This window comes from Mastigoproctus giganteus, chromosome 7 (assembly GCF_048544385.1).
Source record: "Mastigoproctus giganteus isolate SK-2022 chromosome 7, ASM4854438v1, whole genome shotgun sequence".
Taxonomy (NCBI): Eukaryota; Metazoa; Arthropoda; class Arachnida; order Uropygi; family Thelyphonidae; genus Mastigoproctus; species Mastigoproctus giganteus.
The window spans coordinates 207,879,724-207,895,867 of NC_143581.1; the positions used below are offsets into that span (position 1 = coordinate 207,879,724).

At 37.8% G+C, this 16,144-nt stretch overlaps 1 protein-coding gene across 1 annotated transcript in view; it reads left to right on the forward strand.

Annotated features, from left to right (window-relative positions):
* LOC150083627 (semaphorin-5A-like) overlaps positions 1-16,144 on the forward strand; it is a 120,407-nt gene that overhangs the window by 7,311 nt on the left and 96,952 nt on the right. Inside the window, exon 3 of the mRNA XM_090378545.1 lies at positions 14,571-14,710. Within this exon, the coding sequence (XP_090234671.1) occupies positions 14,571-14,710 (140 nt within the window). The remainder of the gene's footprint in view (positions 1-14,570; positions 14,711-16,144) is intronic.

Consider the following 16,144-nt stretch of genomic DNA (forward strand, 5'->3'; position numbering starts at 1 on the left):
CCGCGCCTGAGCAAAGTTTTTAAACTCTGTAATTAATTTCTCTGAAAACTAATTTTAATTTATATATAATAAAGTAAAGATACGTAGTGAAATAGTACATGTACTGTGTCCTATAATTATACCAGTTTCCATGTTCAAAAGATTCCAAAGTTGTGAATTATATTGACTGTTCTATCGGGTATTGGTAGAACAGTCAATTTAAAAATTTCAATTAAAAATACTGGATTACAGAGCTTACGAGATCTTTTAATTGATCCGAATTCTCATAGCTTGCTTATGAATACGTATTACTGTCCGATTTTTTAAAACTGTCGGTGAAAAAAAAATGAAATTACAGTTCATTTTAAAGGATAATTTTAAATCATTATTTTTTAGTTAATTTAATTTCATCAGGAATTTATTTAGCAGTAAACAGTCATTATCAGAGCGGTTAGTGTATATATTTTTACGTCATTTATTTGCATAAATCAATATTTTTATATCGAGGTTCTTTATTACTCGAACGATATCACTCAAATGAATAGAGAATAAGCGTGGTCCCGAGGAGGATATCATCATTCTTCTTTTCCTTGGTGATATTCTCTCTCTCTCTCTCTCTCTCTCTCTCTCTCTCTCTCTCTCTCTCTCTTAGGGTAACTCGGGAATTTTTTTTTTGGCTGGTGCAGCATAAGCCTCAGGCTTCCTTGCACCATATAGCTAATAATAATAATAAGAAGAAGACCCTTCAGGAATAATCCTGATCACATTTTATACCTCATGATACGTCACTGAGTCAGACTCTTTAATTTTATTTTTAAGTTATCCAACCACCTAGGTGAACCCATTGTATATCTGCAGGATGAATTGGAGAGGTTTGCAAAATCGAGTTGCTTTCATAATTTGTAAAAGTCAGCCGAATTTAGTGTTATTTGGTCTTATTCATCCAATAAATCTTTATTGCACGCCTCCTTGATGTCACAATACTTTTTGATAGTAGAGTGTACACTTAATACCCAAGTTGCCATGTCTTTCTAACTTTCTCCGTTAAGGCTGGTGTATCTTAGTTGTTCCTCGTATCTTACTAATTGCTTCTTGAAAGGGTCCAAAAAACTCGCCTGGTGAGATCTATAAACAGAAAATTAAAATTTCTGTTTAACAAATATTTATCGTATTTGTATTGACGATTTATTGTAAACTCTACTGACTTGGTTGTCGTGCCGGAGTATAAACAGAAAATTTTAATTTTCAGTCAAGTCTCCTCTAAGGTGCCTAGTTTCGAAACTGTGCAACCCACATATTCGAAGTCTTTTGCCGATCTTACCAGGCGAGTTACCCGTTTTTTGGACCCTTTCAAGAAGCAATTAGTAAGATACGAGGAACAAGTAAGATACACCAGCCTTAACGGAAAAAGAAAGACATAGCAACTTGGGTATTAAGTGTACACTTTACTATCAAAAAGTATTGAGGTGTTTAAGGCTCTGAGAGAGGCTTAAAGTGAAATGAATGAGGACGAAATTTTCACCGTTATAAATGATTCAAGAACTAGAGGCCATAAATTCAATTTACCGGGTTGTTTAGACTGGATTGCAGAAAGTTTTATTTTAGCCAGCGAGTTATAAATTACTGGAATAAGTGGGTGGGTGGTAGAGAAACTCTACCACATGGGTGGTAGAGGCTGACAGTTTGGGGAAATTCAAAGGTCAACTGGATTATTACCTAAGGGAGGAGAGTAACACATAGGTTGTCTATTTTCTTTTGTCTATTAATTAATTATTTTTTTATTTCCTTTTCTTCTTCTTCTTATTATATTATTATTATTATTATTATTATTATTATTATTATTATTATTATTATTATTATTATTATTATTTTTGTCTGGTGCATCATAAGCCATAGGCTTCCTTGCACCATGTGGCCATTGCTAATACTAATACCAATACTAATTATAATAAACTGTTTTGGATCTCTGTTTTGTAAACTGGGTCAGTTGTTATCAGAGGCTTTTCCGGGATTTTCTAAAGAGAGGGACTAAAGCAGTGTCTAGGAATCACTGAGCTTTAATCATCATGTAGCACTTAAAAAATCCACATTATTTTAATCATAAAGAGGGGGTAGCACCTTTAAAATATAGAGCCTTCGGTAAGGTTAGCGATTTTTTTTTTTTTTTTTCCTCAGTTGATGAGCTTTAATGTAGATTTAAGGATACAGTAAAATGCAATATTTATAGTATGTCTTATGCAATAGACAGTATTAACCGCTAGTCTTCCTGTGGCCTTGCGGTGTACACATGACGAGAGATGATATTTGTACTCTGCCACAGAAGAAAAAAAAAAAAAAAAAACAGGATGGATAAAAACAGGATAAGTCCATCCTGTTGTGAAAAAAGGCCCACAAAAATTCCTCGCCTCATTGACGGCATTTGAACACTAGTTTTTTCAGCCGTGTTGGGAGGATTATACCAATTGTGCTACTCACAAGGGCTTCATTCTACATAAATTGTGGCGCTGTACAATAAAGATCCTTAACACGATTCCATTTCAAGTTTTTTTTTTTTTTTTTTAACACATTCTTCTGAACATACTGCGTGATGATGATTTTACAACCCTCGATGTTTCCTACTCTCTCTCTCTCTCTCTCTCTCTCTCTCTCTCTCTCTCTCTCTCTCTCTCTCTCTGAAGATACAGGAATGTATACAGGGTGATTCACTACCAGTGCGACAAACTTGCAGGAGGTGTAGGGGACACAAAGACGAATCGGAATCACATAGCATTGCAGCGTCTGGAATGCCTTCGTCATGCGGTAGAGGACGTTGAACGGGAGGTTGCGTGAACAGCGATCCCGCTGGAAGTCAGCATTTGCGAACCGTTTCTGTTGAAGAAACCAAGTAGCTAAAGTCCTCCGGAGTGGATAATCTGCAGGCTCCAATGATTGGACGCGTTGCAGATGGTATGAACTCATTTGGTTTGTTGACAGTGTCCTCCATACAGTGGATTGGGAAATACCCAATCGTTGGCCTATCGCTCGAGTACCCTAGTGGTCAGGCGCGCGGGTACATAAGTACACGTGCCTTGAGTGACCGGGGTTCAAGCCCGTGACTACTGAATACGGTGCTGTTTCTTGTATTCTATCTTGTGAACTCCTCTGACCGTTTGGTCGTCCCGGAGTATAAATAGAAAATTTATTTTTATTTATTTTTACTCGTACTCGGATTGCCTTCTGCAAGACGTAGGACATTCTCCTCATTGTCTGGCGTCCTCGTCGTTCGCTCTCGATTCATGGTACCTCTCGTGAAACAACCAGTCTCACGTAACCTTCTCATCATACGATTAAAATCGTATAATGAGGAATACGCCTGTGCGGGAAACGTTCCTGGTACAAGCGCAGAGCGGCGCGCCCGTTACAGTCCGCAACTCCATAAGCGAGGTGCATGTCGGCCAGTTCAACGTTTGAATACTCGTCCATCCTACTGCCTCGGGAACCGGTTCTCAAATGCTGACTTCCAGCGGGATCGCTGTTCACGCAACCTCCCGTTCAACGTCCTCTACCGCATGACGAAGGCATTTCAAACCCTGCAATGCTATGTGATTCCGATTCGTCTTTGTGCCCCCTACACCTCCTGCAAGTTTGTTGCACTGGTAGTGAATCACCCTGTATATCTAATGTTAATGAATACTAGGGAGCCTTTCCCCCCTGCTAGCTGCGCTCGCTTCTTTTGATAAAATAAAATAAAATAAAATATTTACAGAAGCTTTCGACTCTGTGTGTGTCTCTTCCTCAGCTATGAATACATAAATACGTTACTATATCTATATAATATCGGTGTAGGTTGCAAGAGCAGGTCATGGGGTTTTGTCAATAATATACAGAAATTTTGCTAGCAGGGAAAAGGAGGTATTCGCTTTGTATAAGGCAATGGTCAGAACCACCAGACCTGTTTGCCTCGAGTATTGCGTACAGGTCTGGAGGCCACATTTTAGGAAGGATGTAGATTTGCTTGAGCGTGTACAGAGAAGGGCAACAAGATTGGTGAGGGGAATGAAGGGATCCTCTTACCAAGAGAGGCTAAGTTCTTCAAATTGCAGTGGCTGGAGACTAGGCACCTGCCTAGTGATCTGATTGAGGTGTATAAAGCCTTGAATGGCTTGAGTACGCTGAATTCTGATGGGATTCTTTCACTTGCTCAGATTACGAACCTAAGGGGGCATAAATTCAAATCGAGGAAAGGCAGTTGTAGAATAGATCTGCGGAAATTTGCCTTTAGCCAGCGGGTGGTTAATTGCTAGAACAAACTTCCATCTGTCGTTGTGGAAGTTGTTAGCTTAAATAAATTCAAGGAGGAACTGGACAAACCTTTAGAGGGAATGGTTGTGTGATTTTTATTTTTATTTTTATATTTTATTTATTATTATTATTATTATTATTTTTTAATCTATTTATTATTTTTGTCTGACGCTACATAAGCTCATACGCTTGCTTACTTTCTTGCATCACATGCTTCTATTACTATTACTATAGACAACGCCTAAAGAAAAACTATGATCGTAGTGTGAAAGGCATCATTTCATCTGTATCTCATATTGTGCTCATCCTCGCAACGAGTTACCATGTATTGCACTACCTCGAATAAGTAACGCTTCACTAATAGAGATGGCTATTGTCACTTATTCTTGGTGGGCACCACCACCCAGACAGCACCGTTTCAAAACTAGTTGGCTTTTCATTTGTGGGTGCCTTACACTACGATCGCAGTTTTTATTTAAGAGTTGTCTATGGTGTATCTACACCGATATTATATAGATATAGAATCTTAAACTCTTAAAATATTACGCATTTAGTTTTGTTGCATTTTGTTTATTTAAATAAATACGTTACATATGGAAATCAAGAATGGTACCGCGTGATGATATTAGATAAACATAGCGCGTAACCACGCTTAAAACAGAAGTTTGTTTTGCCACAGCAGAAGTTTGTTTTGCCACAGTAAAATTACCCACAGCTCTCTTCATTGGCAAAGTAAATCTCATTAGGAGGAAAATTATTTTAATGTGTACAAATATTAGATATTTGTTGTTTTTGAAGGCCCATGCAGCTAGCACTAATGGTTGCGATCGTTGTCCTCCCACACCACTTGAAACCCGATCTGTGTGAAACCGATCTGAAGCAGTCTCAGGATTTTTTGATTGAGAGAGGCTAAAGCAGTTCCCTCCCCCTTTCAGAAATCAGGGGAATCACAATGGGTGGGGGGGGGGTATATGCCCTTGAGTCTCATCTAGGCTCGCCATTGGACACAACATAATGATAATTATGATAATGATAATTATGTTGTGTCCAATGGCGATGACATTTCTTTTTTTTTAGGAGCATCAGCAACTAAGGCCATTTTGCTCCGTGTATATTGTCTGTAAATTGCGTGTGTTCTGAGGTCGATTTTCCGTTTGCCGGACGAAAAACCCGAGTTTCCAGAAGAAAATACCATGCTATCTTCGTCTGAGATCCACTAACTCAGCCACGTTGTGAAAAATGCCCATAAAAATTCCTCACATCACCGTTGGGACTCGAACTGAGGTCTTTTCCATCCGGTGTGGGCATGGACGGCGATCCTACGAACTGTGCGACTCTCGAGGGTATACTATAAAATCTTGTAGAAACTATTTACATATATTTACAATTACACATTTCCATTGTCTGCTCGGTAGCACACTGGGTGGAAAAGGCTAAAGTTCGAATCCCGTCGATGAAGCGAGGAACTTGTTTTGCTTTCGTCCAGCAAAACAAGCAAATCGACCAGAGAACGCATGCAATTTACAGACATAATGGATAGTTTTTTATACATGGGTAGTTGAATTAACATTCTGAGTGACCCTAATAAATAGTTTTTTACTCATTTCCATTTAAAGTACCTTCCTTCGTGAGCCAACAGTATTCACGACGTCCAGAAACGCTGTATACAACTCTTTTTTTGAAAGAATCTGAATTCCTCCATGTACTCAGTGCCAACTTTAGAAATTAAAACATTTCTTATATCATTGTATACTGGACAATTCCGCAATACATGTTCAACATCTTCTATCTCGCCACAATTGCAGCGTAAGTCTTGCCCAAACAGCCTCCCTTTCAGTCCATGTCCCGTTACTATCAGAGTACCATATATCCCTAAAGCTGGCCACCTTCTGATGTTTTCCATTCTATACCTCAGGCAGGAAGGAATGAGTGACCCGACCCATTCCAGAACAGGCTCACCTCCCTTGCCATATCCTACCACACATTCAAGTCCAAGACTCTTTCCATCTTCAGTTCTATTAAAAAAAAGAAGGCTTTCCAAAGCCTTCTTTTTTTTAATAGAAAACTTTAGAGCTCCCTTCTTAATAATCGAGTCCACTGGCTCTCGTCCTGCTAGAAAACCTGAAAAGACCTGAGTTCGAGTCCCAACGGTGACGTGAGGAATGCCAGAAGCTGTAAGGCATCATTCCAGATCGTTCTGCAGGCCCGGGTCACCCCTAAAAGGGCAATCTTTATGCAGGTATGAGTACATGCCTATCACATTCCCTATTCCCACAAACACCACATACTGTTATTAACAATAGTGATAAAGACACACTTATAAAGTAAGCCTAATAATCCACTCTTGATACTCCCTATTCTACTCTCACACCCTTTCTGATCTTTGCATATGTCACCCTTATCCTACCCCGAAGGTGTTTCAGGATACGATAAAAGTGATCTTTGCACATGTCACTCATCTTATTCCTAAGGTGCTTGACATGACGCGAAAACTATAACTTTTCTTCAAGTACTCCTAGATACTCGACCAAGAAAGCATATGATATTAGACTTACAAATCTTAACCAAGGGATGTTGTCCTACCTTCTAGCAAAAACCATAGATGTTTTTTCTGAAAGACACCTCCATCTTATGAGTATCGGACCAAGCACTCAACTCTACTTGGGGCCGCTCTTGCACAATCTTCCAACAGCTTTCTTGGATCTCCAATACATAGCATCAGCAACCTCTCATAAATTTTGCTGAAGACCGTCAAAAGAGCCATCGGCCTGTAAGATATTGAATCAGTCTTCAATATGTCAGGGCTTTTTGGGAGAATCTTATTTCTTTTAATATAACATCTCACAAAGCATTGTCACTACAACAGTGGTCTCAGGATAATCATGTTGTAATCCTGTCATTTCACGCACTGAATCCTGATCTCAACACAACTGAACACACCCGGAATGCATTGGAAGGAAAACTAAGTACAGAATATGATGTCCCAGTTATAGCACACATTAGAAACTTTTCCCAAATGGTTGTCAATGTCACTGAATCCATGGGACTTATATTCGATTCCAAAAAATTTCCTTTTTTTATCATACGTTTTTCAGCTACATGTCAGACGCTATTGCATATTAAAGGACGTCATCGGCCTTCAAATATTTGAAGTCTGAATTCCCAAATTCATAGTTTTATTATGCATATTCTTTATTGAGAGTCTGCTCCTGTGCTCCTCATCGTGTTTTTGTAACATGGTTTTGCTTGAATGAAAAAAAAAAAATAAATAAAATAATAAAATTGTTTGGTAACAGTCATTTTTGTATTTTCAGGTAGAGCCGGCTCTGCTTTGGTAAAATATTCCTCTAGCTGAAAAGATCTAGATATGTTAACTTCACGGTGGTATTGCATCATAGGATGTTTATATCTTGGAATTTATCAAAAAGTCGATACTTCAGGTACATTAATCAATAAAAGGAGCATTATCGAGCATGATGGTATGTATGGTAATTTTATCAGTTTATAATGATTATGATTTACCAATAATTTTTTTATTTGATTTTACTTATTGAATAAGAGATTTTATTCAAAGTTAGCCCTCGAAAGTATGACAGTGGTTAACGTCACTACTCCCACATTGAGTGGAAAAGGCACTGATTGGATTCTCGTTACCGGTTAAAGTTGAGATTTGCTTCCCGTTGGGAGGAACCTACCTTACCGTTTGTTTCCACACTGTAGTCGAGCTAGGCAAGCGATAGCGAATGGTGCACGGTTTCCTCATGATTTCGGAAATACTCGTTTTTCATCCAGAAAACCAGGAAAATGGGTTATAGGATGCATGGGAACATAAAACAATGTAATGAAGACTTCAGCTAATCTTTCAATTTATATTAGTGGAATTCCTTTGTACAGGCTACTCTATGTCTAGCACCAAGCTTTTAAATCTACCGAGTCAGACATTTTCTGATAATTTTAAAACCTCAGAGTTTTGTTGAAGCATGTCCATGTGGATAACAGTTTCCTATACCGACCATTCAGCTTCAGATACTAACCCTGTTGAAATTCTGTTATATACCGGGTGGTTATAAAATAAATTTCCTTATTCGGGAGACCCTAGTGTCAAAACGGTTAGAGTTAGCGCAGTGAAAATCGGTTGTTTATGTAATTTAGGTTATGGGGAAGCGATTTGTAGAAGGAAACAAATTAGTTCAAATTTCCGCCACTCGGGGAAAATGGCGCTGCACATATGTAAGAGCTGTTATTTACTTCAAGACACGCTGCTTACGCAAATGACATCCTGTTAGATAAAAGCAGAAAGAACAACGCCACCGTCAATAACCATTATGGCTTTTACAAAAAAGAATGTGCTTTTTTAGTAAAACTGTTCTGCTAGAATAATAGTAACGCTAATGCAGCACATGAATATCGGAAACTTAAAGGTTTGCGTAAAGGACTCAAACCTTTAAGTTTCCCCAAACCTTGATCTACTGTACGTAAAGCGCTTCGAATAATTTTACGCTGGTTTCCGTACAAGATTCACGTAGCGCAAGAACTAAATTCTTGTGATCAGCAACAACGAATAGACTTTGCTCTACGATTTCTGGCGCGTATGGAATTTGACGATACATGGGCTCGAATGATCTTGTGGTCTGATGAGGCACATTTCATGAGGCTGTAAATGCACAAAACTGCCGAATATGGGGAACGTCTCGTCCTTTTGCTGTGCATGAAAGACTACTACAAAGTCCATACATTCAGTATGGTGTGGATTCACAGCAGAGTTTATAATTGGACCATTTTTCTTTGAAGAGTCTATACCTCATGCCTCCCCCCCCCCATAAGGTGTATGGTACTGCGCTGTTCTAAGAGATCATATTGTTCCCGCTCTGCAATAAAGGCAATACTTGGAGACTGTAGTGTTCATGCAAGATGGTGCCCCTCCCCACGTTGGTCAACAAGTGAAGGAACTGCTCCGTCCAACATTCGGAAATGATTGCATCATTTCTAGAGACTTTCCGTAGTTCTGGCCAGCCTAGCCTGATCAGCAGATCTCAGTCCCTGTGAATTCTGGCTATGAGGATACCTGAAAGACAGAGTTTACCGTGGCGGCATACAGACGCTTGTCGATTTGAAAGCAAGCATTAAACAGCATGTAGCCAACATCCCCAATGAGATGCTACGCGAAACTGTGTCGCACGCAGTCCTCCGTTTTCAGAATGTCATCTCAAGTGAAGGAAAGCACATAGAACAATATCTGTAGATTTCTGATATTAAAATCTAATCGAAGTTAAGTGCCTGTTTTTAGTGCCAATTTCTCCTCTGGTGGCGGAAATTTGAACTTTTTTTTTTTTTTTTTTTCTTCTTCTACAAATCGCTTCCCCATACCCTAAATGACATGCCCAGCGATTTTCACAGCATTGTCTCTAACCGTTTTGACACTAGAGTCTCCTGAGTAGGGAAACTTATTTTGTAACCACCCAGTAAATATAACGAAGTCTTTCATGCCCACATGTAGAGTCTACATGTGTGCATGAAATATTGACGATACAGTAGCATACTCGTTATAAATAAAAGTACAGTATGTAGCTTACGAAATTCTGAAAAGTATAATTATACGTTTCCATGTCGGTAATTTCTCAGTAATTGCTATGGTAGACTATTTCAGTCTGTTAAAGTCAAAGTGATTAATGCTGTAAAACGTGAACTCAAGAGAGATAGATCAGTTAAGCCCATGATCTTGAAGGAGGTTTCTCAAAGACACCAGGACAAAAACCTGAAATTGGAGATTCAGATGTCAACAGGAATGGCTATGGACCTGCGAGTTTTCTAGCACAATATTTTGTCCACGGTGTATTGCAGATTCAATTGGGCCAAAAAATGTTCCAATGTGCTATCAATTTCTTTGAAGAAATATGTTCACTGGTTGACAGATATGCTCCCCCCTCTCTCTCTCTCAGGGTAACTCGGGAATTGGCTGGTGCAGCATAAGCCTCAGGCTTCCTTGCACCATATAGCTAATAATAATAATAATAATAATATACCTGACAGCACAGATGAACACTGTCTGTACTGTCAGGCCTGTTTAGCTGTTGGAGGGGACCATATGCCGTACCGATGTCATGTGACCATCTTTTCGAGCATCTTGTTTCGATTTTTGACCGCTTTGGTAATTCCTGTACAACCTCTATAAATGTCCCATATACCTGCCTGAAGTTTTTCGCTGTCTCCCCATTTCATCGTTATTCTGTGGTACCCTACCACACCATTTGTCCCTCTTCATCGCAGGCTGCACGAGTTACACCACGTTTTCTACGTTCTCTGTAATTTTGTCGAGCAGTGTTTGTATTATGCTACATGTTTTTGGATATTGCTTACGCAGCCACTTACGTTCGTGGTAATCTCTTTCTTCCTTTTTATTATTAAACATATTATTTTTATTTATTTTTTGCCCAACTCTGATCAACTTTCAAAGAACTAATTAACGATGGATATTGAGATTGAGAGCCCACTATAATAAGATAAAACTTTCAGCAGAGACGACAATTGCGATTTCAGTTGCCCCTACATTAAAACGTTTCTGTTTGGCAATTTTGCTTGTTTAGCAAGATGGATTTATAAAGGTTCGAAAAGAGGATAAGGAATTAACAAAACAAAAATGCTGAGTGTGATTTATAGAAAAATATACTGGTTGATAAGGGATACTCGAAACTAGCATTATAAAAAACAAATATGTGGTATTACTGCAATTAATATCATGACGTTAGGGGAGGGGTTACAGATTTCAACTCTGAAGTTTAGCAAACCCCAGGGGCTCACATCTGGTGAGTATGGGCTTGGCACGCCCAGGGTCCTGAGCTGGATATCATCATTCTTCTCTTTCTTGGTGATTCCTTTCTAATTCTGACTCTTGCTCTCTCTCTCCCTCTCTCTCTCTCTCTCTCAGGATAATTCGGGAAATTTTTTTTGGCTGGTGCAGCATAAGCCTCAGGCTTCCTTGCACCATATGGCTAATAATAATAATAATAATAATAATAATAATAATAGGTCACACCAGTGGTTTTCGGGAACTCGCCGACTGTAATAACGGCTCTTGGAAACTTGGCGACAGTACGAATTACGCCGGTGAAGCATTACTGAGAGACATTAATTTATAAATAATTTATAATTTAATAATATGTCATACATTAAATAATTTCACGTATTTAATTTAATTAACCTTGCGCAATAACACGCGATTTCATGGGCAGCAATATTTATGAAAGATCGCAGATGCAAGGGTAGTCAATCTTTTCTTAGTTTCTTGTTGGAATTGAGTAGCGCGCCATCTAGTGGCGAATGCAGAAACTACGGTAATCAGTAATCTTAATCTTTATCATTCGTACTTGGAACTACTAAATGCTTTTGGTAACTACGTAAAGGAATAAGTGCTTGTAATAAAAATAATAATATTAAAAAATAATTTTAGGTTTATAAAATAAATTTAATATAAAGTAAAGAATGAATGTTCGTCCATACAGAATCGACATTATGAGACAAGCAAAAACCCCGTTTTACTTGTGCTAAATTAACGCTAAAAGGCGCTAAATATGAACGATGGGCATCGTTACATTGAAATCGTGTGGGGAGGATGGTGTTTTTATGCGCTGTGTTACCTCCATACCATAGATCAGTGGTCTCCAAAGTGGGGTGCGCGAGATAATCCCCAACCAGGGGCTCACATCTGGTGAGTATGGGCTTGGCACACGCCCAGGGTTCTGAGCTGAATATCATCATTCTTCTCTTTTTTGGTGATTTCTCTCTCTCCCAGGGTACTCAAATTTTTTTTTTGGCTGGTGCAGCATAAACCTCAGGCCTCCTTGCACCATATGGCTAATAATAATAAATCGTGAGGGCTGCTTTCCACACACATATACAGTGGCGTATCCAGGTATCATTGTAAGGGGGAGATGGACATGGTGACCAGGCTTTTGAGTTTTTTTTTAGAATGCCTCCTGCGTTCTTTTTCTTTAATTTCAAATTTTTGGTTAAGGAGGGACATATGCCCTCCTGCTCACCCCTGAATATGTCCCTGCTGATATATAATCTAGATATAATGTATACCATGTAAATTATTTATAAATAAAACATAATATTGCATTACATTTACTACACTTGTTACACAAATGATTTCTTACCATTTTGTACTTGAACTTCAATTTAATTTTGTTTTGTATTTTTTTATTTGTGATCTTTTAAAATTATATATGATTTTAGATATAATGCCTTCCATGTAAATGATTTATAAATAAAAAAAATATATTAAACATATATTTATTTTTCTTTTCTGGGGTGCACACTAGCCCTTTTAAGTAAAATAAGGGTGTGCAACCAAAAAAGTCTGGAGACCACTGCCATAGATATTACAGTTAGAATGTTACAAAAATAAAAAAGAAGAAGAAAAAAAAAAGAGCAATTGTATCAGGGTTAAATTTGTTCTTTTTTTATTAATTATTAATTATTACGAGTAAATATTAATAATTATTCCTGGTACAAAATGAATGAGTTTACAGAATGGAACACTTGCTAATAAAATATATTATTACTTTATTTAAATTATGTACCTTGCTTTGCCCCTTGAGTGTGGCAAACCAATCTAATTTCAGGGGGCTTTAAAATTTTATAAAAGCTTATAAAAAAATAAAAAAAAAGCACTAGTAGTTGGCTATTAATAACAAAATAGCACCACCCAGAATAAGATAATGTCTCTTACAACTAAATCCAAGGTGGACATAGTTGCAAGACATGAAATCTTTTAGATACAGAATATTTTCTCTGATTGCACAAAAACAATAAAAGTAGCTTAAATACATACAGCTTAGGTGTTTTACTTTAATCGTTCTAAATGGCTTATAAATATAAAAACTAAATCAAAATGGCATGTGAAAAAACTAAAAATCTTGACATTTTACTTTAATAGAACTGCAGCTGAATTTTAGCAGCAAGAAAATTAGATATCTGTTGGAAATTTAGTGACAAATATGCATAAACAGTGATGCATATAGTCATCAGTCAGTTTGTTCTTGAAAATGTTTGCTCAGTTATGTGTTTCCAAAAACATTAAACATTTTTGATTCAAGTCCTTTGATATTAGGATTGAATCTGAAAGACATTTGTAAAACTGCATCTGAGTATTTGAATGGAAGGCATCTTTCAGTTCATCATTAATCTACATGTCAGTAAGTTTAAGCTGATAAATTTCAGATGCTTATATTTCAAAGATGAAAGAATTTTGAAACAAGTAAATATCTTTGGAGTTTTCTTCAAAATTCTGACATCATCAATGAAATTATTTCTGCAACATTTCTGACCACTCAGGGGGTCCCAGAATTTTCTAAATGGGGGCTGAAGCAATTTTCTGTGGAATCATTAAGCTTTAATCATCATGAAGCAATAAAAAAAACACATTATTTTTTTATCATGGAGGGGGCTATAGTCCCTTTAGCCCCTACTTTGGAACACCTCTAGAACCATTTACAAAAGCTTTTGTGAGGAATTGTGCTGTGACATACTCTTGCAACAAGAAAAATGGAACAGGTATCTTTTGGTAAATTTTTAGAAGAGAGTGAATTGGTGGAGCTTGCATTAGCATAAGTAACATAGAATAAGTAACATTAGTCTTCTCTACTGGTGAAATCTTGCCTATTCAAGGTAGTGCAATATCAGGGCAACTCGTTGCGAAGGCATTCACAATATGAGATGTAACAAAAAATGATGCCATTTCAACTACTTCGGTGATTTACCATGAACTAAAATGATACTATGCACTAACTTGCTTGATTACCAAAATTTTTATATTATTTAATTTTTTAATATAAAAATAAAGAATTTTTTTTTTATTTATATATTAAAAAAACATATTAAGTGGAAAAATATCATTATAATAATGCCCTGTGTATTCATGTACTTCTTATGTGGGAAACTTCCTACACAGGAAAATAATGCATTACAATATATAGAGTTAATAATGGGAATTAAGAAACCAGACCTAGTAGAGGGGAAAACATCTTATGCGGGAATCTCTTATCTGGGTTCTACTGTATTTCATTTATTTAATTTAACAGCATTTTATACAATTTTATCCATAATCAACAATTATAATGCTCCCACTATCAGATGGCCTGAACCTGTTTATGATTTTTCATGACATTTATCTTTACTTAAACAGTACATGAGGTACATCATAAAGTAAATGAGTATGCCATGATATCCTTTGGGTGTTCCTTGCTTGTATAATTTGTACAGCCTGTGAAACTAAATATGTCCAAATTGCTCTTTTATGAACCTTTTAGAAATCTTTCATTTCTTTAGTGCATAATGTTATTTTTACAGAGCTTCAGACAATGGTTGAGAATTTTTCTTGGACAAATGCAACGTCATTTTCTGAACTTCTCTTTGATGTCACCTATTATCAACTAATTGCTGCAGCAAGGTACAATATATTTAAAGTGAAAAGCATGTTGTTTTTATATATGTAATCTCAAAATATTTATAAATTGAAACTTAATCTAAAAAAATTAACTTTTAGTCTTTAAAAAACTGCTCTTTAATCTAAGAAGCAGAGTTGCGATGAGGCATTTGAGCATCTTTTCACTTTCATCTTTTCAATAATAGAAGGAAGTTCCCCTTTTGTTATCAATTATTTAAACAGTTAAAATTATTTATTTAAATTATCAATTATTTAAATAATTGATAACATTAAACTGTTATCAATTATTTAAGCACTTATACAGGGTGTCTCAAAAATATTAGTACAAATGTTTAGGGGAGGTAGGTAACATCTAAAGGAATGTGAATCACATAGGAACTAATAACCGGAAACGTCACCGTAAGTCAGTACACAGCGCTGTTCATCAGTTCGTGAGAGGGAAAATTTCTGGTTTACTCATTCAAGCAGTAGTCGCCGCACGAAGAGCATGCATCGATATACGAACTGTCAGCTGGCAGACATGCACCTAGTGAATGGATTAGCAGAGGGCAATGGACGAGCCACTCAATGAATTTATGGAGAATGCTTCCCAGACAGACATGTACCAGATCACCGTTTGTTTTCACGTGTGCATCAAAATTTGTGCGATTATGGGTCATTTAGAGATAACAGTAGTGCGAGCAGACCACGTTCGACGCGAACTCCCGCCATGGAAGAAAGTGTGTTGAATGCTGTCAAAAATAATCCTACTACCAGCACACGTGCCGTTGCCTCTGCCTTAGGAGTGTCTCATTGCAGTGTACAGCGTGTCTGGCATGACGATTCCTTACACCCCTTTCATCTCCAAAGGGTTCGCTTACTGCTCCCACAAGATCATCCTGCATGTGTGGCTTTTGCGCAGTGGTTTCTCCAAGAAAGTGTTCAAGACTTCAGTTTTCCAGCCTATGTTTTGGTGACGGATGAGGCTTATTTCACTCGGGAAGGCTTATTCAATCAGCACAATGCTCGTGTGTGGGCTCATGACAACCCACACGGTGTGCGCCCCCATGTGGCACAACATCGCTTCGCAATAAATGTGTGGGCAGGTATGGTCGGTGACTGCTTAGTCAGCCTATATCTGTTACCATCACGCATGAACTCCGCTAAATATCGGATCTTTCTTGAATAAGTTCTACCAGGGTTACTGGACGATGTTCCAGCAAATGTGAAATGCAACATTTGGTTTGAGCATGACGGGGTGCCTGCCCATTATGGAAGATGTGTTCGTGACCATTTGAGCAGGCATTTTGGGCGTCGATGGATTGGCCGTGGTGGACCCGTTGCCTGGCCCCCACGCTCACCTGATTTATCGAGCCTTGATTTCTTTCTGTGGGGGGCCCTCAAATCTATCGTGTGTGAATCGCCTGTGGAGATGGGAATGGATCTCGTGGCGAGAGT